The sequence below is a fragment of the Megascapheus bottae genome, chromosome 16 (genome assembly GCF_031878675.1).
Source record: "Megascapheus bottae isolate mThoBot1 chromosome 16, mThoBot2.hap1, whole genome shotgun sequence".
Lineage (NCBI taxonomy): Eukaryota > Metazoa > Chordata > Mammalia > Rodentia > Geomyidae > Megascapheus > Megascapheus bottae.
The window spans coordinates 28,486,080-28,513,039 of NC_143524.1; the positions used below are offsets into that span (position 1 = coordinate 28,486,080).

At 34.8% G+C, this 26,960-nt stretch overlaps 1 protein-coding gene across 2 annotated transcripts in view; it reads right to left on the minus strand.

The window, feature by feature from the left end:
• Positions 1–26,960, minus strand: part of Gas2 (growth arrest specific 2) — a 110,501-nt gene that overhangs the window by 73,070 nt on the left and 10,471 nt on the right. For both annotated transcript variants that reach the window (XM_090348936.1, XM_090348938.1), the window contains exon 3: positions 536–677. In XM_090348936.1, coding sequence (XP_090205062.1) covers positions 536–677 — 142 coding nt within the window. The remainder of the gene's footprint in view (positions 1–535; positions 678–26,960) is intronic.

A 26,960-nucleotide genomic window follows, 5' to 3' on the forward strand; every position in this document is an offset into this window, starting at 1 on the left:
AATAGACTAATATATATGTTCTTCAAAGGAAGTATAAAACCTCTTTATATGGTCTAAAAATGGATCTGCCGAAATTAATATGTAAACAAAACAAAGCAAAACAGTCTGAGTAGAATATTGCTCATTTAATCATCTTCAGTGTTAATATAATAATTTCATATAAAAACAAATGAATCTGTAAACTAACAAACCTCAGTTTCAAGAGACAAAGTTGAAGAAAGACAAAACTTTTTATAGAGATCTTTCATAGAGATGAAAAGAAACAGGGTTCTCAGGGTTGCATTTTACAATGTTTCCCTTCTAATTCAGATTACAGCCTGGCAATAACTTTTAATCTGATGTTTTCCAAATATTCACCAAGTTTACCTTACTGTCTCTTCTCTTTAGCTTGAAAAAGACTATTACTTCTACCCTTTCCTAAAAATCTGTGTCGTGATACCACACCAAACTATAAAAGAAAATCTCTTGATGACTACATCAATATACAAACCAATTTCAGTATTTCATCATCTTAATTTCTGAAGGAAATACATACCCAAACCTTCAGATTCAAATAGACATGTTTCATCCACTCCTAAGTCTCGGCACCAGGATAAGAAATTTGCTGTATTATCTCGAGCAAAAAAGGAGCCTGATGGTGCACTGGCTTTGTATGGGATCTTCTTCAATGGCAGAGTCTGAAAAGTAAAGGAATTTCACTTGGAATAGCTGGCAAAGTTGTCAGAGTGACATGCCAAAAAATATTTATGTGTCAACAGAATGCTTTGGAAAGAACATGACAATAAATAGGCTTGCGAGAATTATAGAAAAGAAATATTACATTAATGAGACTTTCTGGGCATTGAGACACTGAAAATCTGTGCATAGAAGCTCATATCCTTTCCTATTGTATTCTTACTAGTAAACATACATAAAGCTCTTTACAGACTTTAATTGACTGTTTCTTTTATTTATTTATTTTTGCTTATTATTTCATGTAGTTTTTCTACTTGTATGGTCACAAAGTACTTTTTTCATATTGCTAGTCCTGGGGCTTGAACTCGGGGCCTGAGCAATGTCCTTGGTCTTTCTCAAGGCTAGATCTCTACCACTTGAGCTACAACATCATTTCTGCCTTTTGCTGTGTATGTGATATGGAGAAATTGAACCCAGGTCTTCATGCCTGCTAGAGAAGCACTCTTCCACTAGGCCAAATATTTTTACATTTGTACATTTTACATTTGTGAAACAAACCACAACACAGAAATAAAATCAGTAAATGATATAATCCAGTATTTATGTATATATGATAAAATGCATAACTATACAGATAATAAAGTGAAAAGAGAGCAACAGAGTAGTTTTCATATTGATACCAATAAATAAAGACATTAAAATAAGCTTGAAAATGACTTTGTGCATTCTTTCTGCTAGATTCTTTCCCTTTTCACCATAATATATAGCTATACTATATAGTAGGAATATAATTCTTGTCTAAACTCTTCTTGGTGATCCTGATATTTACTAGTTACATTCTACATCATTTCACTGTGAAGATATAAAAATGTTTAGGTCAGGGGTGTATGGGAACCTAGACAGAGGCTGATACGACTAGGCATCCATACATCTTTTAGCCAGAATATCTCCATTGGCACCATACTGATGCCATTTTCTTTCTTTAGGAGTGTAGAGCCAGTTTCCAGAGCATAGCATGAAGCCATAGAAAATGTTTCTATATGTTGTAAAAAAAAAAAAACAGAGCCAGTAATTGGATAATCTGAGCTACACAGACTTTTATCTCAAAGAGCAAAGAGATGGAATAAAATCACTTTGTTATTATATTCAAAGACCGGGTGCTTCTTTTTATTCACTGTGATCAAATACATGTGATCAAATACAAATAGATGAATGTTGTAGAATATTGAGCTCATTTACACAAATAGTTATTAAAGATAAGGCAGGGTCCTACATGGATAGAGCATTGGAATGTTATTGATATAAACTATTACTGGATTTCACACACAGTATGGTTATGAGAAAAATATCCCACCGCTATCTCACTCAAACATTATTTGTCTAATCGCCAACATCTCTTTGCTGCAATCTAATTGATTAGGATAGACATAATTAAATCTTTTGCATGAATGTACAAATATTTATGCAGACATGTGTGTTGTTAGGCACTGCCGTTGTACAAACTATATATATATATATATATATAGCAAAGTGTCATAATTTTCTCATGTATAGCACAGCCGTAATTAATACCTCATTAACTTCCTGCACAACCACATATTCTGTATTATCCTCAAAAACCTTCAAAATTCATAAGTTTATGATGCAGCTGTGCCTGAATGTATTCTATAAATTAAGGAACCAGAGCTGAAAATTTTAAACATCGCCTTTCAAACATTTTTGTTATTTACTGAACAGGATGATAAACAGAATGACTGGAGGTGAATGACGCCCAATAGACATTTAGATTAAATCACTCAGAAGAATGTCTTACTACTGTAAATCACCCTCCCCACTACACAATCTGTTTGATCTGTGTACCTCGCAATGATATTCGCAAAGATATGCACTTGTAGCCTCTAAATGCTCATTGGTTTGCTGAATCATCTAAAGAGAATGCTTATATGCTTCAAAACATCTTTCTCACTTCCTTTAGGCAATACCTAAAGTTCTCTGCAATAAAAATAACTAATTTAAATTAGATTTTAATGGCCTTCGTCCAATCCATAGCCTCCCACATTAGTCACTTTTCGACTGAAAGGTGATTTGAGATTTAGAGTGCAATTATTGGACCTCATATAAGCTACAGTATCTATGCTGTGGGCACTTTCTTTTGGCAACTTAATTAAAGGCCATGTCTTAGCATTTTTATAGAATACACATAGAATGCATATATACCTCATTTTCTATGTAACTAAAAATTAAATCATATAATTCAATTGTAGTAATAAGTGTTCAACCAAGATTATATGTTGTCATTCTCCTCAAAACAAGCAACAAAAAATGACCACATTAAATTATGTGTGATTTCCTTTTCTCATAGACTATTTTCCATTTTGAGTATAAAGTTCAATAAAACATGGGAAAATAATTCAACTCTCCTTATCTTTCCCGTTCATATAAGTGTATTCTTCCAGAATAGTTTTCAGCAATGCTGGAAAGGTTGTAGCTAATATTTTAAACACTGATAGAAAAAGGGCACTGTCCTGAGTGTGACTGGATAAGTAATTTACTTTACTTTCATTTTATTCCAATCAATGTCAGTTTTAATACTCACATGTAGATAATATGTAGATAATACTATTCTGTTAGATTTCACACAGGTAATGAGGAAAAGCATAGTCATTTGGTTTTATGAAATGGGATGTTTGACTACATGTTAAATTCTCTTCCCAAACCATAGCATCATTTCCATGTCTCTACTTCCCCTTAAAATCTGTAGTTTCTGTTGTGTATTGTAATTGATTATTTTTTGCCTGTTCTGGGGCTTGAACTCAGGGCTGAACACTGTTCTTGGGCTTTCTCGAGGCTGGGGCTCTTCTACTTGAGCCACGACATCTCTTTTGTCTTTTTCTGTAATATGTGGTACTGACGAATTGAACCCAGGTTTTCGTGCATGCTAGACAAGCATTCTTACCAGCAGGCCAAATTCCCAGCCCTGTGTGTTGTGTTTGAGATGGGCAATTGTACTCATTACTTACCAAGATTTTATTTATAGGATGAAGAATTCAACACAGGATTCTCCTAGTAGAGCAATAATGACCAATCTATTTATAATTTCTATAGAATAACCTGTACAAAGTGCAGTGCTCTGTGGCACAGATAGAGGGTTTTATTTAAAGGATGTACTGCCTTGATTTCTCAAACTTACAGTCTAGTTGGGATAGAGAAATTCATACAGGGACATCCTTCCATTCTCTCTAGGCATACTACAGTTAACTTCTGTGGTTTATCCTCTTTTGTTCTCAAAGCACAATATTAGGAGTGTGGTGAATAGTCCTACCACCATTTTTCAGGTGAAAAACTTGAGTATATACATAGTTCAAATTAAACCATTCAGTCTCACTTGCATAGTCTTTTTCACTACTCCATGAAAACTACACAATGCCTTGAATTCAATAGTTGCTGACATTTGATTTATTTCCTCCATTTTTGGCTGAGCAGAATTAAAACAAAGTATTATGTCTTACCCTGTCCCCTATTTCATCTAGGAAAAAGACTGGGTGTATGGCATATTTTTGGAGATAGTGAGGTGAAAGCTAAATACTAGGAACTTAAATAATGCATTCTTCACTAAAGTTTAAGACGCACTCCACTCAATTACATGCAGTAGACATTTCAGATATAAAACAGAAGAAGACATGGTGTCTGCCAAAAAGTAATATCTCTGCTTCTCCAAAGGGTATATAGAATGTACTGTTCAAATATGCAGGCAATAAACTCACTCTTTCCATGATAGAATTCACAGCCTCCATCTGCATTCCCTTGCCGCTTTTAGTTTCACAACACATTTTATTGAAAAGTAATCTCTTTCACTAAAATTATCTCATTGAACATTCATAGTATCAATGTGTCTAAATATAAATAACCAAGTGGGTCTGTAAAGGATAATATACATCCTCTAAGATCAAAATTGTAGAGGATACTTAAAGAGGAGTTAAAAAAAAGATTTCTCTGGTATTGTAACATGGGAAATCATAGGACCCCATGGCTCAGCTATGATTTAGTATAGTAATAACTGAAAGAATGAAGCTGGAATTCCAAACGGACCCACCTCACTGCCTTTCCAAGATAAACTCTACACCTTAAAGATCTTAACATGCATAAACATTTTGCTGTAATTTTCATACTATAGTATAACTATATTCATATAATAAAAAAGAAGTAGGAAAAACGTTTTTTACAGTAAACATTTGATATACTGACTTTGAAAGCTTGGAAAAAATCATTTAAACAAACATGCTAGACAAGATGTGAAGCACTTTGAATCACTGGAATAATCTCTTATGTAAATAGGAAATGATGTAACAAATGAAGGTCAGATACAGATATCAAATCTCAGAGTCCAATGATGAGATGAACCATAAACATTATGTCATAAATGAGTTAAAAACTTTCATCTACTGAAATACCTGCCCAGAAGGTTCATAGCAGCTTTCTGCATAATTACTAAACGTTGGAAGCATTCAAGAAGGACTTCAGTAGTAGGTTGAACACACAGTGTAGGAAACAGTTATACAGTATAGCACACAGTTACAAGAAAAGTAACCTTAAAATATACACACACACACACACACACACACATACACATATATTTGGTTATTCATTTCTAACATATATTTTGCATCTTCTCAGGTGTAATAATTGTAATTATCTTCTAAGGTATAATAATTTGTAATTATTAGCCACAAGATTTGGATTCAGAGTCATTACTTGTAATGTTTTAGTGATAGGTGCTTCTTGTGTAAAATACCAAAAAAAGAAAATAAGTTTTGAGAAATTTAAATTATTTTATTGATGAATTCCAGGAAACCAAATGAAGCTTCATGATAAGCAAATTTCTAAGCACTTTAAAAAAAAGATATGTTGATATTTTTGTTGCTGTTTTTGTGAACTTCCATCATATTGAAGAATTATTTTAGGGCATGTTGTAAGTGCCTGTCAACTGATTAATGGTGGCCAAGATGAGGTATTTAATATATTTAATCTTTTTTTCAACTGCAAGTCTAATATATACAATGCATATTAAAAATTAAATAAGATATTCTGGAAAGTACATAGTAGAGATCTTAGATTATGGCTTTACTAACATTAATACCTTTACTGACACATATCAAATCTCTCAGTGAAAGAAGCACCTTAATTATATAATCTCTGAAATTATTATAAACTCACATATGTATATACACATATAAGACTTTGTGAAAGAAAAATCTCTATATTTGTTAGTAATTTAATTATAAATTGCTTTTCTCAATGTGGTTTTTCTTATTACTTTGTTGTATATTTATCTGAATCAAACCCTGGACTTTCCAAGGCAATCTTTTTTGTTTCCCCTGCTTTAAAAACAATGTGTTTTTCCCAATGCAAGTCTCTCTCTCTCTCTCTCTCTCTCTCTCTCTCTCTCTCTCTCTCTCTCTCTCTCTCTCTCTCTCTCTCTCTCTCTCTGACTCTCTCTGGCTGTCTTTCTCTGTCTCTCTGACTGCCTGTCTGTCTCTATCTCTTTCTTTCTCTCTTTCTCTCTCTGTCTCTCTTCTCTCTGTCTTTCCCACTCTCTCTATTGCTTTCTTATCTCTATTTTCCCTCCCTCCCTTTTTCTACATCTTTATTCCTCCTCTCTCCCCCTTTTTTCACATCTTATATAGCCTTTCCCCATCTCTTACAAACCCACTTAGTTTTGTTCTTATCCTGTATTCTCTTCATGCTATTTGCCACCACATGGTCCTTACGTGTAACTGGCTTTCTCACAATTTTTTAACTTCAGTTCCCAGGTGAAGGATCATCCAAAATACCACCTCTCATATTTCCTTTTCATCAATGAATAGTATTTTTCAGGAGTTTCCACTACTATATTCCTTCAGGCACACCTTCTGTCTGCAAGTTTCATGAGGAACAGAAGAATGTTTGATTTTGTTTACCACTTTATTTCTAGCACCTAAATTATTACTAGGAATAAAAATAGTAATGCAAATAATTATACATATCACTAAAACTGGCATGTCCTTCCCCATACGGCAGCAGAGAAAAGTGAGATACACATGACATTTGGGGTTTGATTACCAGGGCTTACTCCTAGGGTTTTTTTTCCTAATTGTGTGACATCAAGTGCTTAACTTCATCTATGAAATAACATAGCAACAGTCTGCATGTTAAAGTTTGCATGAACCCATGAGTTTGTATGTGAAGCTTTGAAATACTGAAAGGCACATAGTAAACTTTAAATATTTGTTAGTAACTGAAGCAAAAGAAACACAATGAATTAAATAAAATTCAAATTAGAATTTTAATGACACCCTTGGGGATTTTAGCAATTATTAAAGTCTGTTCCTATATTATGAAAAAGAGCCATTATTTCTATGTATATATTATGATAGTAAGAATATCTACCACCATCATTTTCATCATTTTTTCCCAAAACTAAAACCTAGGTAGTAGTTTTGATTATTCTCTACTTTTTTTTCTGGCAAATGTACCACCAGCTCATTAGTTTCTAGTCACTATCTTTTGGTCCCTTTTCAAATATCTATAACTTTATCCTATACACATTAATGGGCCATGTTTAAGCAAATCTAAAAAGCCAAACCTAATCTTCCTATCCCCATCAGACTTATTTTTATAAATTTCATATTCTCATTTTTTCAATTCACCACCTAGAAAACTCACTTAAGTACTTCAGAGTTATAGCAGTGAGCCATATCAGTCTCACTGGGTAACCTACTAAAATTTATTCCCAGAAACTCTATACATCAACCAGATTGGTCTGGTCATTGACCCAGATTACATATTTTTTCCAATTTTGATATTACTTCAGTCACTTCCATAAATTTCTGTCTGTGTGTACCAGGTCTGATTGATTCAAATTCTACTGCTTCCATGAAAATAGTCAGTAGTAGTATTGGTGGGTTATGGGGTAGCTCTATGTTTTAGTCTTTTCAGGAACCTCCATACTATTTTGCAGACTGGTTCAACAAGCTTACATTTTCACCAATGGTGTAGCAGCATAACCTTTTGGCCACATCTGCTAGCAGCTATTGTTAGCTTCTCCATAAGGGCCATTCGAGTTGGGGTGAAGTAGAAACTCAATCTCATTTTGATTTGCATTTCCTTCATGGCCAGAGACACTGAGCATTTCTTCATACGCCCATTAACCATGTTTAAGAAAATTAAAAAAAAACTTAAAAAATATTATATTAAGTAAATCAGACACAAAGAGACAAAGATTCCATGGCTTCCGCCATTTGTGAAAGCTAGGGTTTGCCTATAGATCCATAAACATGTTGGGTGGTATGCAAGTGGTGACAAATGTATTAACTGAGCACCCCATGGCTCACAACTCTAATCCTAGCTCCTAGGGAGGCTGAGATCTAGGAATGGATGTTTAAAGCCAATTGGGGCAGAAAAGTCCACTTGAGACTCAAAAAAGCTGGAGGTGGCACTGGGGCTCAGGTGGTAGAGCGTTAGTCTTGAACAAAAAGAGGCTCAGGGACAGTGCACAAGCCCTGAGTTCAAGCCTAGCAGGGGAGGAAATACAAAGCAAAAATCAAACAAACAAAAACCTACTTACTGAAATATGGTAGACTCTAGGGAGAACTCAAGTGATGAAATTCTTTACAAAGATAAAGTCAAAGCCCAACAAAATAAGCGCCAGTACATGGATCCTTGCAAGAGAGTGTGTGGGGTCAAAATTACCCAGATAGAGAGAGGAGTGAAGGGGAGAAAGGAGGAAATTGCAGTCAATAATTCCAAGTATATAGTATAAAGTAAAGAAAAGTAAACAAAAGGGTGGGTCGAAGAGTGTGAGTGTATTGAAAGGGCAAACACTGATAAGATTCATTGCATTTTGTATCTGACTTTGTTAACTAGTATATTGTATATACCTTTTTAGTGAAGGGAAGGGGGAAACAAGATGATTGAGAGGGGATGGGAAGAAGGAAATGTGAACAAAAAGATAAGATGAGGTATCAGTGTGGGAGAAGTAATGTACCTACTTCCTGACAAATGTAACTGTAACCCCTCTATACATTATACTGACAATTAAAGTGTCTTCAGATCTCAATTTTTTCCTCAGATTTAAGAATGTCTGTAGATAAATAATGATATATGTTGAGTGATACCAAGCCCAAACCAAAAAAAAATCTCCTTATGTTTTGTATATCACTTATACAGAATAACTGAAGCTTACTTTACTTTCAGTGAATCTGCATTTTTATTTGAACCCTTTCTATGTCAATTTAGGTGTAAGGTTTCAATTTTAGCATTCATTCTTTTTGCTAAAGAAAGTATTAGATTTGGAACATTTCAAGTCAGAGTTTCAAGTAGTATATATTTTTATGTATTTGTACACATATTATACAGATAAGGATTGACACACACATACACTTATTACATAGGCAGATTTATCTCTCCTACTTTAATTCTCCTGATGCACTAAGTTTACTCCATCAAAATCTGTGTAAGATTGTTGTGTCCAGATGATAATCCTATGAACATAAAAAGATCGTACACAAGAGGACAATGATATTGAGATGAACGTAAATTTTTTTTCATAGGCATCTAAAGTTTTCTTTTCCTTTAGTTATAAAACTAGATTTAGAACTGAGCATGAGTGATTCATGCCTGTAATCCTAGCTACTCAGGAGCCTGAGATGCAAGGATTACAGCTCAGTCAGGATAGGAAAATCCACAAGACCCTAATTACCTACCAGAAAACTGGAAAAGGTGCTGTGACATAAGGAGATAGAACCCTAGCCTTGAGCAAAATAGCTCAGGGACAGCATCCAGGCCCTGAGTTCAAGCCCCAAAGACCAACCATAAAAAGAAAGTATGTTTAAATATGTCACAGGGCCATTTTACTCAAGAGCCAATGTAAAATTACAAATGTTGCTGGCATCTGGAAATACTGAGTGTACTCTCCACAAAAATACTCTTTCGTATTCGTTGAAAATCCTACAGCGTTTAATGGAGCAATGCCAGATTAAGGTTTTCAATTTTTTAGGAAATGCAAACATATAGCTTCTTTGAGCTTTCAGATTTATTTTTTTAATGTTTAGACTATGTGATCTATTCTAATAAAAGTTGATTTCATTTGTATTATGCTTGTAATCCTGCTTGTGTCACATATTTAAGAATAACAATACAAGGAGGTATCTGTAGGCTTCTGTCAGCTGCCACAGGGAGTATGGCACAGAAATTGTTAAATACTCTTGCTATCAGAATTCAATTTTGTCTCTTGAGTTGCCCAACTTGTACTTTGGTGAAAGGGACCCTTGTTTCTACCTACTACATTGCTATTCTCAACAGGTCACTCTATCCCTATGACGAGAAAACAGATTCTTTTATTGTGCTTAAATTCAAAGCAAAATGAAATTTGAGTAAAAGAGGGGTAAAAAAGGTCCTTCAGATCCACAATGATCTGATTCCTGCTCAGTCTGTATATAAAAGTAGTTAAATATTTAGCTCTTTCAATATTAAATAGTTTTTATATAATATGTTAATGGGAAAGATAATTGGTCTACTGAAGACTGTGAATTCTGAATCATCAAAAAGTCCATTTGGTGGACTTTGTTTTGATATGATAATTTTGTTTTTAAACAAGAGAAGTATATTTGTGATTGCCATTTAAAAATAGTATCTATTAAAGTTGATACAAAAACTAACAAAAAATACTCTTGCTATGAAAGATAATCAGATTTACTTTCTTCACATTCTTCATAAGACCTGGTACAAGCCAGACTCTCAGAAGACACCATGAATGTGTTATGTTAATTCATCTCTACTTTAAACTCTTTCTTTGTTCTTATTAAAGGTCTGGTGCTTTAAATAATCTTGGCTTGAGCTGCTTTTGTTATTTTCTTTTGGCTTTATAATTCATGAAGTAAGGCATTATTTTTCATATGGAGCAATAACATTATTTAGGCATCCAAAAGACACAACTTATGCTGGTGTGAAATTAGACATGACTAGAAAAACTGCAGAAGCCCAATACCCAAACTTTATAGCTTCATGCACGATATGCAATATATTTGCAAATGGCTAAGTGAAACAATAGAAGGCATTCATATAGTGAGCTCCTGCAATTTAAGATGAAGTTGAACAGTTCTATACAGTGTAAATTCAATTACCTCATCTGAAACACATCATGTCATTGCTCTGTAATGTGCCAGTATCATATACCTTGGACCACACACACACACACACACACACACACACACACACACACACATACACACACACACACACACACACACACACATCTAGTTAGCACTCACATTTTAAATTAGCAATTCTCAGACATTTTCAAATGCCTTTCCCCTTAGTTTTCAATTTCCAAAAAAAAAAATCATGAACTTTTCTTTTAAACAAATGACATATACATTTATCATTGATTGGTTTGAATGACTTCAATTTCTCCAAAGCATTTAGTAACAGCTCATTAAAAAAAATTAATTTCCCATTTCCATATGGTGAGAGCAACTTTTCCTGACATACTCTTCTACATTCAGGGTTTCTTTGAAAGCATGGAGCACAATTAGGGCTATCGAATGTCATGAGCACTGTTCCCCAGTTCCACTCCTTTTACAATCTTCTCTTGCCTATGGGCCTGCATGTGGTTAAGGCAGGATGTGAGCCTGAGAGTGGAAGAGATGACCTCACTGCAGAAAAATCCCATCAAGTCTACTTTCATGTTCCTGGAGCAAATTGCTGCTGGTGCTGGGAAATCAGACCTACAGATGGAAACTAGATGTGTGATATGTGTGCCTGCACACACTGTACCCACCTTTGCAAAATCAGAATTTTTTAGGTTTGTGAGGTGCTTCAGCTTTAGTTTAAACTGGTTATTTTTGATTTTGTGTTTCAGATGAAATACAAAATCTCTGTTCATTCACATAAACCTGGAGTCATTGAAACCTACACAAACTCTAGGCTATATGGTGCCAGATCATTTTCTTTCCTTTCCTTTTTCTTTTTCCAACTCATTGGGGATTGAATTTCTAAAGAGACTGTAAACTGCAGCTAGAAAAACTCCCCCTCACCAATCATAGCTCAAACAACCTTATCAGAGGCTGACTCCAGTATGGAGACAGCATAAGGATCACCAGAAATAATGGCTTGCTTTTACTCAAACAGAAGGTTTAGCAGATTCTATCCGATAACTAAGAAGAAGAAGAAAAAAAGAAAAACAAATGTGACAATAAATAATGTTTACAGTCATAGTTTGAGGGGTCATACTGAAATTAATCTTTCATTTCTCACTTGCTGCTTAGTATATGAAAGGAAATCAAGCTCAATTATGAACATTTCCCCAAAGATCAAGTCCTCTCATTGTAAAAATGTTTTTTATTTGTCCAGGACCTACATATTGTTGTTCAAATCAGGTTAAGAATGACAAGTCATGTAGATTCATAGTCTATTTCCATCTACAAATGGTTCATCAAGCCTTCTGCTGCTTTACATACCTACATACTTTTCTTCCTTTCTCTTTCCTTTTTTCTTTTCTTTTTTTCTCTTTCTTTCTTTCTCTTCCCTCTCTCTTTCTCCCTCCTCCCTCCCTCTCTCATTTTCTCCTTCCTTCCTTCCTTCCTTCCTTCCTCCCTCCCTCCCTCCCTCCCTCCCTCCCTCCCTCCCTGTCTCTCTCTCTCTCTCTCTCTCTCTCTCTCTCTCTCTCTCTCTCTCTCTCTCTCTCTCTCTCTCTCTCTCTCTCTCTCCCCCTCCCTCCCTCCCTCCCTCCCTCCCTCCCTCCCTCCCTCCCTCCCTCCCTCCCTCTCTCTCTCTCTCTCTCTCTCTCTCTCTCTCTCTCTCTCTCTCTCTCTCTCTCTCTCTCTCTCTCTCTCTCTCTCTTTTTCACCAGTCCTGGGGCTTGAACTCAGGGCCTGGCTCTGTCCCTGAGCCTCTATGTGCTGAACGCTAGTGCTCTACTACTTGTGCCACAGACCTACTTCTGGCCTTTTCTGTTTATGTGGTATTGAGAAATCTAATCCAGAGCTTCATGGATGCTAGACAAGGACTTTACCACTAAGCCATATTCTCAGCCCTACAAACTTCTTTTAAATAATTTCAAGCCATCTGTTTAGGAACAGGTTTTCTCTTCCACTTACCCATCAGAAAAATTATTCAATAAGAAGAGTTTTTATTTCTGTGTTTGGCTGGGAGTTAATGAGTGAAAATAAGGTTCATTTTGAATGGTTATCCTATATAAATTATAAAACCATTAGTTATTTCTTATTTATCATTGGTATTTTTTGGCTTAGATATGAAGGGAGAAAACCTCAAAACATAATATTACAAACATGTGGGTGAAATATGTAATGCATACTCCCTTACATTTTTACTTCTAAATTTAGCCTCACACTAACATATTGCATTCCTTATATTTATAACTTGTATGATTGTATTCAATTAAAATTTTTTGTAGTTGTTAATATTGGAATTTTAAATTCAGAGACTTCCACTTGGAGATACGTGCTCTACCATTTGCATAATACACCCAGCCCATTCTTATACATCAGATATTTTTCCTATTTGCTCTCATATGTTTTGTAGGTCTGGACTTGGGCAGTGATCCTTCTACTTAAGGACGTATGTGCTTGAGATTATAGACAATGACTGCCGTACTTGGCTTAGTTGATGACATATAGTCTTCCTTTTTCTCTGGGATGGTTTTTATCCTGCAATGCTCCTGGACTTTCTCTTACAAGTATGTCCAACCTTTTTATACTTATTTGTTTATTTTGTGACGGTCCTGGCATTGAAGTCAGGGCTTTGGCAATGTCCTGAATTATTTTATTCAATGCTAGCTCTCTACCACTTGAGTCACAGCTCTACTTCTGTTTTTTTGGTGTTTAATTGTAGATAACAGTCTCATGGACATTTCTGCCTGGACTGGCTTCAAATTTTGTTTCTCAGATCTCAGACTCCTGAGTAGCTAGGATTACAGATGTGAGCCAGTGGTGTCCAGCTGTGCCCATCTTTTGGACTCATTTTGTAACCTTCATCTTCCAAACGTTATCATTGTACTACATGCAAGGTATTACTCTCAAAAATAGTAAATGTTTTGAGTATAAGCTTAGAACTACTTGAGGCACAGCAATATTTAATCACAAACTACCTAAGTATGTCTCATCTTTCAGACAGAATCATAAAACTTCTATCATATTTAAATATTATATATAAATAATATGCAGCTATTAATTTCAAAGGGGGTTTGCATATTGTAAAGTTCTATATCATGTATAATAAATGATGAATGTGGATAGTCCACAAACATTTTTGGAACTGCCATTTGATTAGTAAAATAATACTATGCACTGGGATTTTCTTTTCTTTTTTTGCCAGTCCTGTGGCTTGAACTCAGGAGCTGGGCACTGACCTTGGACATTTTTTTGCTCAAGGTTAGTGCTCTGCCACTTGTGCCACAGTGAAACTTCTCTCACAGGGAATCAAACCCAGGGCTTCGTGATTGCTAAGTGAGCATTCCACCACTAGACTACAGTCTCGGCCCTTTACTGGGATTTTCTGATTCACTCTTTTAGTTTAACAGAAACTGGATTTACTACTTTTTTTTACCATAATTGTGAAATGGTGTTTTGATAGATGGCTAATTAAGGGGTCTGGGAAGAAACAAAGGTCATTCTATTCCTATTTCACTCATCAACTATTTTATTGGGCCAAAGGGGGCAGTTATGGGGAAAGATACGAAGGGAAAACCAAAATGATTTCATTATGTCTTCTTTAGAACTGAAAGATACAACTTTAATTACTATAAAAACACCTTATTTCAGGTTAATACCTTCTGAAAATGAGCTACAAGAAACCTAAACAATATAAAAAAAGAAACCTAAACAACCATCTTTTTCTAATTCTAAATAGTGAGTAAATTGATAAAACCACCGATTATTACTCATATAGTCATTATTTTATTAAAACCATGATAAACCATTTAAACTGAAATATATAAAACAGCCTTACACCATTGCACTGAATGAGCTGTTAATTTGCTAATTTTAGATAATGCTCTAAGTTCCAATAATTGGATATTATAGGTGTTTGATAGCATCCATGACTAAGCACAAGAGCAAGCTTTTCTAGGATGAATTTTATAAACATTTTAGACTTCCAGGTTATATCACTTCACCAAATCTTTTGTCTTTCCTGAGACCCTGGTCCTTCCTCATGCTATCCAAAATTACCTAATCTGACAATTTTGCTACATAAAATTTAGATTTTTCCAAAAGATTTTGCACATTCAAGGCTTTGGGGCAAAAAACAAGAGGGAAAAATTTCCAAGATATGGACAAGTTAATATCTTCAGGATTATGAACCAAAGATTATTAGAAACTTCTGGAAGTGTTCTGGATCTAAAATAATATCTTCACTTTTTTTTGTTGCTGTTGTTACTTTGTTTACTAATTCAACCTAAAATATCCCACATATTGTTAGATCCATGGAGAGAACCCAAAGAGACAAAGATCAAAAAAAATTATAATAATATGGCAGAGGGTGAGGAATGATAAGAAATAGGCAACCTGTGAAGAAGGATGGCAGTTCTCACTGGGAGCATACATGTGGTGCAAGACGTTTCTATGACTCCAGGTTCTTCTCCCCCGCCCTTTAAGGCAGAATTACATCAATCTCTGGTGGAAGCAACAATCAATTTCTCATTGTATTTCATTAGAAGAGCTTTTAGTCAAACTAGGAAGTTATAATCTGGCCAAGCAGTTAACAATAAAGACTCCTCAAATCATTCATGATGAAATGTTAACCTTGAGAGGAGTGATAGTCTCAAGCAAACAGGTAAATGTGAAAAAAGGCCCACATCAGGAGGGATCAATGCTACACTGTTGGTGGGAGTTTAAACTCGTTTCAACCACTCTGAAAAGCAGTATAGCAATTCCTCAAAAGATTAAACATAATGCTTCCTATTACCCAGCAATTCCACTCCTTGGCATTTACCCAAGGTCCAGAAACAAGGACATATTAAAGCCACTAGCACAACGATGTTCATTGCAGCATTATTTACCATAGCTAAATATGGAACCAATCCAGATGCCCCTCAGTAGATGAATGGATCAAGAAGATGTAGAACATATACACAACAGAATTATATGCTGCCATCAGAAAGAATGACATTGCACCATATGTGAGGAAATGGAAGGTCTTGGAAAAAATTATATTAAGTGAAGTAAGCCAGACCGTAGACTCAATGGTTTCCCTCTCCTAGCAGAGGATTACAATAGCTCAAAACCTAAGTACATAAGATCATGTAGGATGAGACTAATTGAAATGAACTCTAGGATATGGAAACGAGATTTATCTTGTGTGATTGTTGTTCTTAATATACTATGTTATTTTTCTTCTCTTTTTTCCAATTATGATTATTCTTATATTGTTACTGTATCTGACTTTGAAAATATACCACATATATGTTTATTTGTTTATTTGAAATAGGGAAAGAAGGGAAAAACAAGACGATTGGGAGGGGTGTGGGAAGGGAAGTGGGACAGAAACATGAGAAGGAGTATCAATGTGTGAGAAGTAATGCACACACTATCTGATGAAGGTAACTGCAACCCCTCTGTACATTATCCTAATAATAAAATAATATGCTAATAAAATAAAAACAAAAGAAAAAAGGCCCACATGTACTATGTTCTACTAAGGCATTTACTTCCTTAAAGTAGAAAGGTAAATATATTCAGGTAATGGAGGTAGAATATGGTTAAAGTAAATGAATTGTATACATTTGATGCATGCTAATAAAAACTCAACAACATAGGCATTATTAATACCTACATATTTTCAAACAAGGAAACTAAAACACGGATTTTACATAACTGTCTGTAGATAGTAAGAGATCAAGCATCAATTAAGCTAAGCCAGTCCGTAAAACCCATCCAAAATAATTAATTCTTGTGGAAGAATTTTGAAATGACTATTTCATGAATTGACGCTCCATAAATTTTGGATATGGTCAAAATCACAGTGCCTCCAAGGTTGGGTTCACATTTTAAAAAACATATTTCTTCTCACAAAATACACATTTTTCTATTATATTATTTTGGCTTATGTAGCAAGAAATGGATTTTCTTTCTTTAGAACTAGATAGCAGTGTATAAGCATCAAATATCAGGAAAAAATGTAAGGTCTTTAAAACTAGTGTCTTAGCTGATATTGGAAGAAATTTGTAGACTTTATTAAAAAAAATCAGCCCATGATATCAGATAGGGATTAGAAATCATTTTTATAAATATTAAAATTATAATAATTAGTGGATTATCTTTTTTAAAAATACATGCACATGTTATTTATGATATTAAATGTTCTATTTTTTTCTGTTGCCAATCTCAATACACATTATAATTTGTGTGTCAAATTTTACTTCTTGAATTTCCATTTTATTCCCATTTTTTCTTTTTTTAAAATTTTTATTGTGATTAATAGAAGGGTTAAATTATATTCACCAGATAAAAGGTACATAACTTCACAAACATTGATGCCCTTTCTTATGACAGGGTCCCATTTCCCTACCACCCTCCCCCTGCTTATCTTGATTTCCCCCCGTCCCTATCCAATTTCAAATAACCAATTAAGCACATATAAAAATATCAGATAACAAGGTGAAATATTGTAACAATATGAGATAACCAAGGAATGACAAAAGAGATGAGAGACAACATAGTACATTAAGGACAACAGTCACTCATATATGGCTTTTGTTTCTATATCCTGGAGGTTCTTACATTTAGTGTCGTTCTATTTGGCCTAATGTCTCTAGATTTTGTTCTATTGTAAATCTCTGCTAGGAGAGTCCAAGATTCCTACTGATTATGACAAATGAGGGAGACTATTGGGCCTACGTTCCTTTGAGTCTGGCTTACTTCACTTAATAGGATTTTTTTCTAAGTCTTTCCATTTCCTTACAAATGGGGCTATGTGGTTCTTTCTTACAGCAGCATAGAATTCCATTGTGTATAAATACCACATCTTGTTGATCCACTCATCAACTGAGGGACATCTTTGCTATGGTAAATAGTGCTGCAATGAACATCATTGTGCTACTGGATTTAGTATGTCCTTGTTTCTGGATGATTGGGTAAATGCCAAGTAGTGGAATTGCTGGGTCATAGGGGAGTTCTATGTTTAGTCTTTTGAGGAACTGCCATACTGCTTTCCATAGTGGTTGAACGAGTTTGCACTCCCACCAACAGTGTAGTAGTGATCCCTCCTGGCCACATCCCCTCCAGCATCTGTTGTTATTAGTTTTCTTGATCCTGGCCATTCTGACTGGGGTGAGGTGGAATCTTAGAATTGTTTTGATTTGCATTTCTTTTATGACCAGAGATGTTAAACATTTCATCATGTGTCTTAAATGTTCTATTTTCTTATAAAAATCATATTAACTTGATAAACTCATAAATTTTACAAGGTGATTTACAGCCAGGTGTTCTTGTCTCAGACTTGTAATTCCAACTACTTACAAGGCTGAGATCTAAGGTTCTTAGTTCAGAGCTAGCCTCCACAAGAAAGTCCATGGGTCTCTCATTACATTACTTTTTCTCTTTCTTTCTTTCTTTCTTGCTTTCCTTTTTTTTGTGTGTGTGTCAGTTGTGGGGCTTGGACTCTAGGCCTGCGGGCTGTCCCTGAGCTCTGCAGCTCAAGGTTAACATTCCTAAGCTTTGAGCCATAGTACATCTTTCAGTTTTCTGATGATTAACTGGATATAAGGATCTCAAGAACTTTTTAGTGCTGGGCTGGCTTTGAAACTTGATACTAAGATCTCAGCCCCCTGAGTACTAGGATTACAGGCATGAGCCACTGCATCTTCCCATGACTCTCATTTCTAATTAACTACTGAAATAGCTAGTAATGGAGCTATGAGTCTAATGGTACTGTACTAGCCATTAGCAGAAAAGTCAGGGTCAGGTCTCAGGCTATATGTTCAAGCCTCAAGCCCCAGAACCAACACACACACACACACACACACACACACACACACACACACACACACACACACACACACACAAAACCACAGAATTATTACAGGAATTAAAAACAGCATATTCTTATAAACTGCCTTAAAATCCTACTTTATTTTCCCCTATGGTTTTGGAATTTATACTTCAGAATGCCTTTTCAAACAAAAGTGTAGACATATTTACATAGAATAGAAATGTTATGGAATTTTTCCTCTAGCATGATTAATAGAAACACATATTTTAGTAGTTTAGACTATCGCTTTCAGCTTCAAAATATAATTTCTGAAATTCACAAGCATACTGTCAAGTTCCAAGAAATCCATCAAGTTTTACTCATATTGGAGAGTTTCCCAAAGAATAAGGATAGTGATATGATTTGCTTTTGGTAGTGGCTCCTGATCTTGCTTAAATTCTATCCTTTGATCAAGTTCTGTTATGAAGTGAGTTTTGAGTATTTTGTTTGTGGGGAAGTGCAAAGTTACAAAGAGGAAGAAGTACTATCTTCACTGAAGCCCCCATCATTTTCTCTAGACTAGAATTAGAAAACTCTACTAATTATTCTGGATATTCCCAGAGTTCTGTCCTTAAACCTCTCAGCCACAGAATTAAGAAACTATGTTTTAGGTCAGAACAGAGACCTTAGACCAGGTGTCAAAATACTACAGCTAGACTCAATGGATTTTTTTTCACGTCTCACAGCAAGACTTAGGAATTCTTGGCAAACTAGATACATAACTTTGATATATGGTTTAAATATGAACATCACTTTACATATAATGGTTGGGTTTCTCTCTACCCATGAAAGAGATTCTGGCTGTATATATCTGGAAAGAGCAGGCCATAATTTTAAATTAGGTAGAATTCGTGAACTCTATACAAAAAGGAAGCTTGGAATGCACCATGCTAGATATTAGCCTGTGAAAGTGTGCAAATGTAGATGTAATGTTATCGTATTCTCAATGCCATACAGGCTTAATGTGAAATGAGAAAGAAATGTGGCACTTAATCTCTAACATGCATTTCACCCAAGCTTACTTGTAATCATGTCACTCAACGGGGTTGATAAAACTACTGAAAAAAAAAACCTAAGATATAAAGAACAAGTTAGTAAGAAAAGTTAAAAAAAAAATTTAGTCACTTCTTTTACCAAAAAATAATGAGAGAAGTCTCTTCTAGTGGATAGGAATTCTCAGGGTGGCAAAACTTAATACCACTTAATTTCTACCAGCAAGGTGGATAATGCTGCCAGATTAAAAAGACAAGACAACCATGTCTGGTAGAACAAACTGTACCACAAGAAATACAACTGGTTTATAATCACATGGTCTTTACAAATTAATTGAAAGGCAATTGAAACTTCATAAGTTGTTTCTGATAATAAAAGCATCAATAAAATTATAAAAATCTTTTGGCACACAAGTTGCCAGGTTAAAATAAGTTTGTAAACCCTGAATCCATTAAATGAAAGAATGACAATAATTTGTTTAAGTCTTCATGGAAAATTTTTTCTGGCTTCTATAAAATGACTTGCTCTGTAAGGATTAGGTGATTTTTTTTATTTAGAAAGTAAGTAGGCATGCTCTTGAATATATCAGAACTTATTTTTTTAGTCTTCTCTGAATTAATAATTAGTGTGGCTATTCTTTGCTGCTGTTGAAATACTAATTCCATGACATATGGAAATGTTCTTATGTAGTAAAAAGATCAAATGACATTTTACACTTTTGAAAGGAAATCATATTCAAGCTACCATTCGTGACTTGAACTTTGTCAATTATTTTTGTTATGTTTCTATTCAATCCAAGAAAATATAAAAGAGCTGTGGGTGTTGGAAGACAGCAATTTCTATTCCTATTTCCAAGAAATAGGAATTCCAATCAGAATTAATGTTCACGGGTGTGGTCTTTTTCACTGAAGTATGTTAATCAATATTATGGCATTTAGCACTCATCTGTTGCTCTGGAAAATACAATTTTCTAAAAATATAATTTTTTAAAAAATTGTGTGGGTCGTGGAGCTTGAACTCGGCCTGGGCACTGTCCCTGAGCTCTTCAGCTCAAGGCTACTGCCCTACCCTTGAGCTAAGTCCCACTTCCCATTTTCTAGAGGTTAATTGGAGATAAGAGTCTCAGGTCCTTTTGTGCCCCAGCTGGCTTTGAACCTTGATCTTCACATCTCAGCCTCCTGAGTAGTGAGGATTACAGGCATGAACCACGGTGCCCAGCAAATATCATTTTCTTAATTGCCATAAACTTTTTAATAATCTCTAAAGCTTGTTTGCATAGGTTTCACTCAATCAAGAGAAATCTTTTACCATCCTGACCACCAAACTTACCAGTAACATCAAATAGATAATGGGTATTTTGAGTTCCCAGTAGTGTCAATCTCTACAATATTACATTTCAATAGTTTAATGTTGGCTGAGTAGTTGTTTTCGCAACATACATGTATTCTAGAAGTTGGAGGATTAATAAATGAAAATGAAACTATACCAGCTAAATTATTTCTGGGGCCAATAGTAGGATCCAAATCTATAGGAACATTGATTTCTTAGCAAATAATATCTTGCTATTATTTCTACCTACAATTATAATGTAATTTTAACTGAATTTATGCAGCAAAATATTATTACCACCTAGCCTGCATGACTTATGAGCTTTGTGAATGTATGATCCGTGTTTGGATCATGTGGTATTAATTGTGCCTAGTATTCTATTGACATTGGGAAGAAGTGTCATATACAGATTGATTAATTAGGGATGAAGATCTAGGCAAATTTCATAAGGATATCATTCATTCCCTACCAACCCCACTTTTTAAGAATTGCTACTATTTTTTATACACACATGTGTGTGCTATAAGTGTGTGGTCTTTTGTGAGCACTTGGTTTTGAGTGAAAACAATCAAAATCTTTGCACATTGTCCTATCATTCTGCATTGTGCACATGTCTGAAGATGGTATTGAGTTTGTACTAGGCCTATCTCCATAGGTAGCATAGGCCAGAAACTGTCCTGGTAAGGAAGAAACTTAATCTAGTCAAGTAATTGTCTGAGAAATGGATGAAAGATTTGGCCAGGTGGTCAGAAATCAGAGAAATGTTATGAGAATTTAATTTCACAAGAAGAAAGTTTATTTTAGTAAATAATTATGTTTATAAATCTCAAAATATTGAAGTATAGCACTTTTATGTTTTCTTACCTTTTTCTTTTTAGTTCCAAGTAACAACAAAAAGTATTAAATATTAACATTTAGTTAAATATGTATAATGTATTGCATAACAAACCATTTACTAAATATTTATTAACAATTTGTTAACTATAAATGTTTGATTTTCATATAATTTTGCCATAATTATTTTTATCTCATCATCATTATATACTTTCTATTGGTTTAGTCCTATTTTTCTATTTGTACGTTGGACAATGTACTTCTAAGGAGAAACTAAATTTATTTTATCAATATTTTGTTTTGTTGTTACTAAATATCAAACTTTGGGCCTCACACATGCTAGGAAAACAATCTACCACTTAGCTTTACTCCCAGCTCAGATTGTTTTAGAAATACACACTTGTACGTAATTATAAATGAACGACTCCAAACTAATCACAGCTGAGAGCTCCTTTTCATTAAAAAACTTACTTTGGGGGCTGGAAATGTAGCTTAGTAGTGGATTGCATGCCTACCATGCATGAAGCCTTGGATATAATTCCTCAGTACCAAAATTAAAAACTTCTTTTTATCACTGATATCATACTTTCTTGTCACGATTATCATCAATAAGCACAAGTCTCTCAAGTTCTGAATTCAACTAGAAAAGACATTCTCCAAACAAAACAAATCAAAAATGCTATTGAGTATTTGTTAAAGGAAAGTATTAATGTTTATATGTTATTAAATTCTCAGGTAGTACAACATCCTGGAACACTGTCACATTGCAGCTCAAGGTAAGTATTCTTGATGAGCAAATGTATGACAGGTATTTCTATCTGACTAGGATGTTCTTTCCTCTGAGCAAGGATTGGATTTTTCATTTCTATGGTGAATGTCCAGCTCCTTCCTTAGAGTATAATGTAGCATTCCAGTAGGTAACAGATCTTCTTTATACTTCCTATTCTTCATGTGCTTCAAACTTGATCTAACTAACCATCCCCCAGCCCTTTGATGTCAAAGGAAGCTCTGAACCTAGAAAAACTCTTATGTCTGAGTCAGAGACTCAAAATCAATAGAGAAGAATTAAAAAAAAAAAAAAAAGAAAGTTTGAAGCCTGTGAACGCCCTGCACTGTGCTGGCAGTCTATCTTTTTTTTTTTTTTTTTTGAGATTCTTATTCACAAACCATCGAATATGTGGGTGGTAGAAAAAGAAAAGAGTAAACATACAATATGAAAGGGCTTATACATTTGACCTAAATTTGAATGAGGCAGTGTCAATTCATGCATAAATGTTACACTTTCCCAGTCTTGATTAGAGAAATGAACTTTTGGTTCATTAACTAAGAATGAACATATTTAAAATCTAACCATGGACTTATTCATTTGTTTCTGTTTTCCTAACATAGGATATTGGGAAGATTCGAAGTAGATTTTTTTGCCATTGAGCAATCACAGCTCCAGAAAATGAATGCTAGTAGTTACCCTGCATGTGTCACATTTGGATGCATATGAAATAATTAATTAGTTTTACATTACATTGCTATACACTGGTCTAACATCCTCATTCAACTACTGGCTAAGTCTGTACATCCAGCAATGCCTTCCTGCCTAGGGAAAATAATGGCCCACCATACAAAGGCTAAATTGCTAACTTACCTACAGAAGCTATTTTATTACCTAGAGAAGCATTCTACTTCCATTTACATGAAAGAATCTTTATATTTGAGAGTTTTTAAAATCAAACCAGAGCAGCATATTCAAGAACCATGGATTTATACCTAAGGCAATGAGTATATAAATTCTCTCACATATATTAAGATTTGCTTTCAAATGGAAAGAACATTTAAATCATTCTTTGCATGGAGGTACTTTGCATACATAATGCATAACTTACTTGTTCAAATATGTTTACACAGCTGTAAAGATCCCAAATAAACTGTCAGGAAAAGCAAAAATATTGCTATGGAAATAAGAAGATGAAATTTAATCTGCTAGATGAACATTACATAGGGCTTCCTATAAAGCTTCTCTTCTTTAAAAATTCATTCTATTTCATCATTTTCCTATATGTAGACTTAGTAGATCAGAGAAAAGAATAACTAACTAAAGTTCCTTTGTCCTATGGTTTTTAAACCAAGGTGATTGTACTATTCCCAGAGGGAAGATGGAGGGAAGAAGAGTAGGGAAAGGAAGGAAAGAACAGGAGGAAGGAGAGCGAAGAGGAGAGGATGTGTAGTGAAAGGAGAGGAAAAGACAATATTGTAACTCAATTGCTGTCTAAACGCAATTGAAAAGTTTCATTTCTTCTTACATAAGGGAAATAATCACTGTCATCTTAAATTTACTGGTTTAGCTAATATAATACTGCTTAAGATAGATTATACCATAATAAAAAGTTATAAAATTGTACATAATTACTTTCTGGTTTTTAGGGATAAAATGGATAACCAATGCTTGACCAAAATCTTTATGAGCAACAATGGCCATGATAATATTAACCATCTCACTTTTCATCTTCAGAAGATACTTATAAAATGTAAAAAGGACAAAAAATACATTTTTCACAAGAAGGCACGTAGTATATTGATTTAGGCTACTAGTCACTAAAAGTTATTTATGAAATAGAGAAATGCTGTCAAGGTAGCCACCGTCCAGGTAGTCAAGGAAAATCATAACATTCCCTACGAAGTTCAGGTTTGCATTGCTGAGTACTAAAATTAAAGGCTACAATACATTTTACAAATATTCTCCTTTTTCCCCCTAAAGTCATTTCATCTCACAAAGCAAATTTTTATTGTTACATTCAACTAAACAAAAGACTAGGAACAGACGGTGGCTCATGCGTGTAATCCTAGCTACTCAGGAGGCTGAGGGTCACAGTTCAAAGCAGTCCCGGCACTAAAGACCCCGAGATACTCTCCAATTAACCACTAGAAAACCAGATGTGGCTCTGTGGCTCGAGAGGTAGGGTGGTGCCTTGAGCTGAAAAACTCAGAGAAAGTACCCAGGCCCACAGTTCAAGCCCTATGACCAAAAGGGAAAAAAAAGACTAAGAGCTAAGAAAATATTTCAAGTTTAATAAGTTCTTACTGCAGTTCCACACGGATTGAAGAGGAACATTTCTTTATTTTATCTTATATGTTTTGTTATACAAATGTCACTAACCTTAAATATTTTAAAGAGAAGCAGTTATTAAAATCTTTGTCCACACTTTATCTTTACATTGCTTTAATAGTTGCATTAAGATTTGGAGAAAATTTCTGTATCTTCGGACATAACAGCTCTTGGGCTAAATATGAGCCTTTTACAAAATATTAATTTTCTTCTTGCTGATCAAAAAAGTTCTCAACCATCTGTTAACCATCTTCTGTGATCGGGTGGGAGGTCACATTCATGAATGTCTTCTTTGTATATAAATGATATGGCTAACTTTATTTTCCTGAAAATAATATTTGAACCTAACCTATTAAAACGCAAACAAAATTAGAATTCAAGTACCATAGATTCAAACTTTGAATATGGGCTGATGCATTTGGGTCTCTTATGTTGGACAGTTCAATTTGGAAAAATTTGGTTCCAATTTACCAAAATAGAGTGCATAACAGTATGGCTGGGACTGATCATTTTCAGGTTCCATGAAGGAGTTATGGAGTCCTCGCCTTGAGACTTGGGCCTTTCTGTCCTCAGCAACCAGCATTTATAAGCACAAGCCGTGTACAGGCACTCTCCATAAGTGGAGCCACGTTACCTTCTTCCCTTTTTTAATGCCTTATAAAATACTTCCCAAGCTCGCCATCCTGTTTAGGCACCGTGTTTACTCACCAGTAATCTCAAGTGCAGGTCAAATGCCTCACGTGGGAAATCACAGCAAAAAAGAAAACAGTGCCCTAATAATAAGCTTGACATGGAGATCTTTCACACTTTTCTCATAGCTGTCGACCTAAGGTGAACTGATGGAGAGAGAACTGTGTCCAATTCTTAGTCACTTAATATCCAGGATATCTTGCACGTCACATCTTAAATCTGCATCTATCCGATGGAGGGAAAAGTGGTGTTGTGTGTTTTGGAGGGCAAAGGGAGAGGATGCAATGCCTAACTTCTCTGACTGTCACAAGCTCCTGGGGGGTTCTTTTCTTTTTTTTTAAATGTCCAACCACTATAGAGATTTACTGGAATGTTTAGGTATGATACCTGGACTCAGGAAATTTTGAGGATGATCATGTAATTCTAATGTGCACAAACAAAATTTGGAAGGCACTTAATTGACACTTTGCATATAATATGAAAAAACTGAGGAGAGGGGAGCTTGCATATTTGTTTTTCAGAATTTAAAAATCCTAGGTGGATGACATTATCCAAAGGAGTGCAGTCTTTGCCTGACTTAAGTTACTGTAAGCCCTCTGTACATCACCTTTATAATAACACTTAGAAATTTTTAGTGTGATAGGAAATATCTACAAACTTAGTTTAGCATCAGTACCTACCACACGCACACACATACACACACAGAAGCCACCACAATCAACACCACCACCACTTTTGCTCTCTTCTGGCACAATCTCAGAAGCAATTTAGCATTTGTGGGTTTTCTATTTTATTTTTGACATGTCTTAAATGCTATTTAAACCATTATTTTTATTATTTATTATACTTATGGTTAAGTGATTAGAGAGAACATCACCACTCTGTCTACTTCAAAAACCAATAATTTCCCCAAGTAACAATGGCTCTTAACTGTAATCCAGTCCAGGAGAAAGGGCTGTGACTTTGTCTCTAAAATAATCAGCAAAATCAGGTCCAGGATCCAGTTTGTAGAGTTTCAGTTAAACAAATATGCCAGACAAACACAAATCCCTGAATTCAAGCTCTCCTATTAAAACATAAACAAAAGCAAAAGCAAAACAAGAAGCCCAAAGCAGAAAACCTATCAATTCTTACTTCAGGTTTACACCTTTAATGTGAATGCTTGGAGGAATGATGGGACAATTACAGGTCAAAGCAAACTTGGGCCAAAAGTTAATGAGACCCTGTCTCAAAAAGAAAACCAGTAAAACTTGCCTACTGTCCATTTGTAGTGCCAGCTATGTGGGAAGCATAGATAGCAGTTTCAAGGTCTGAATGT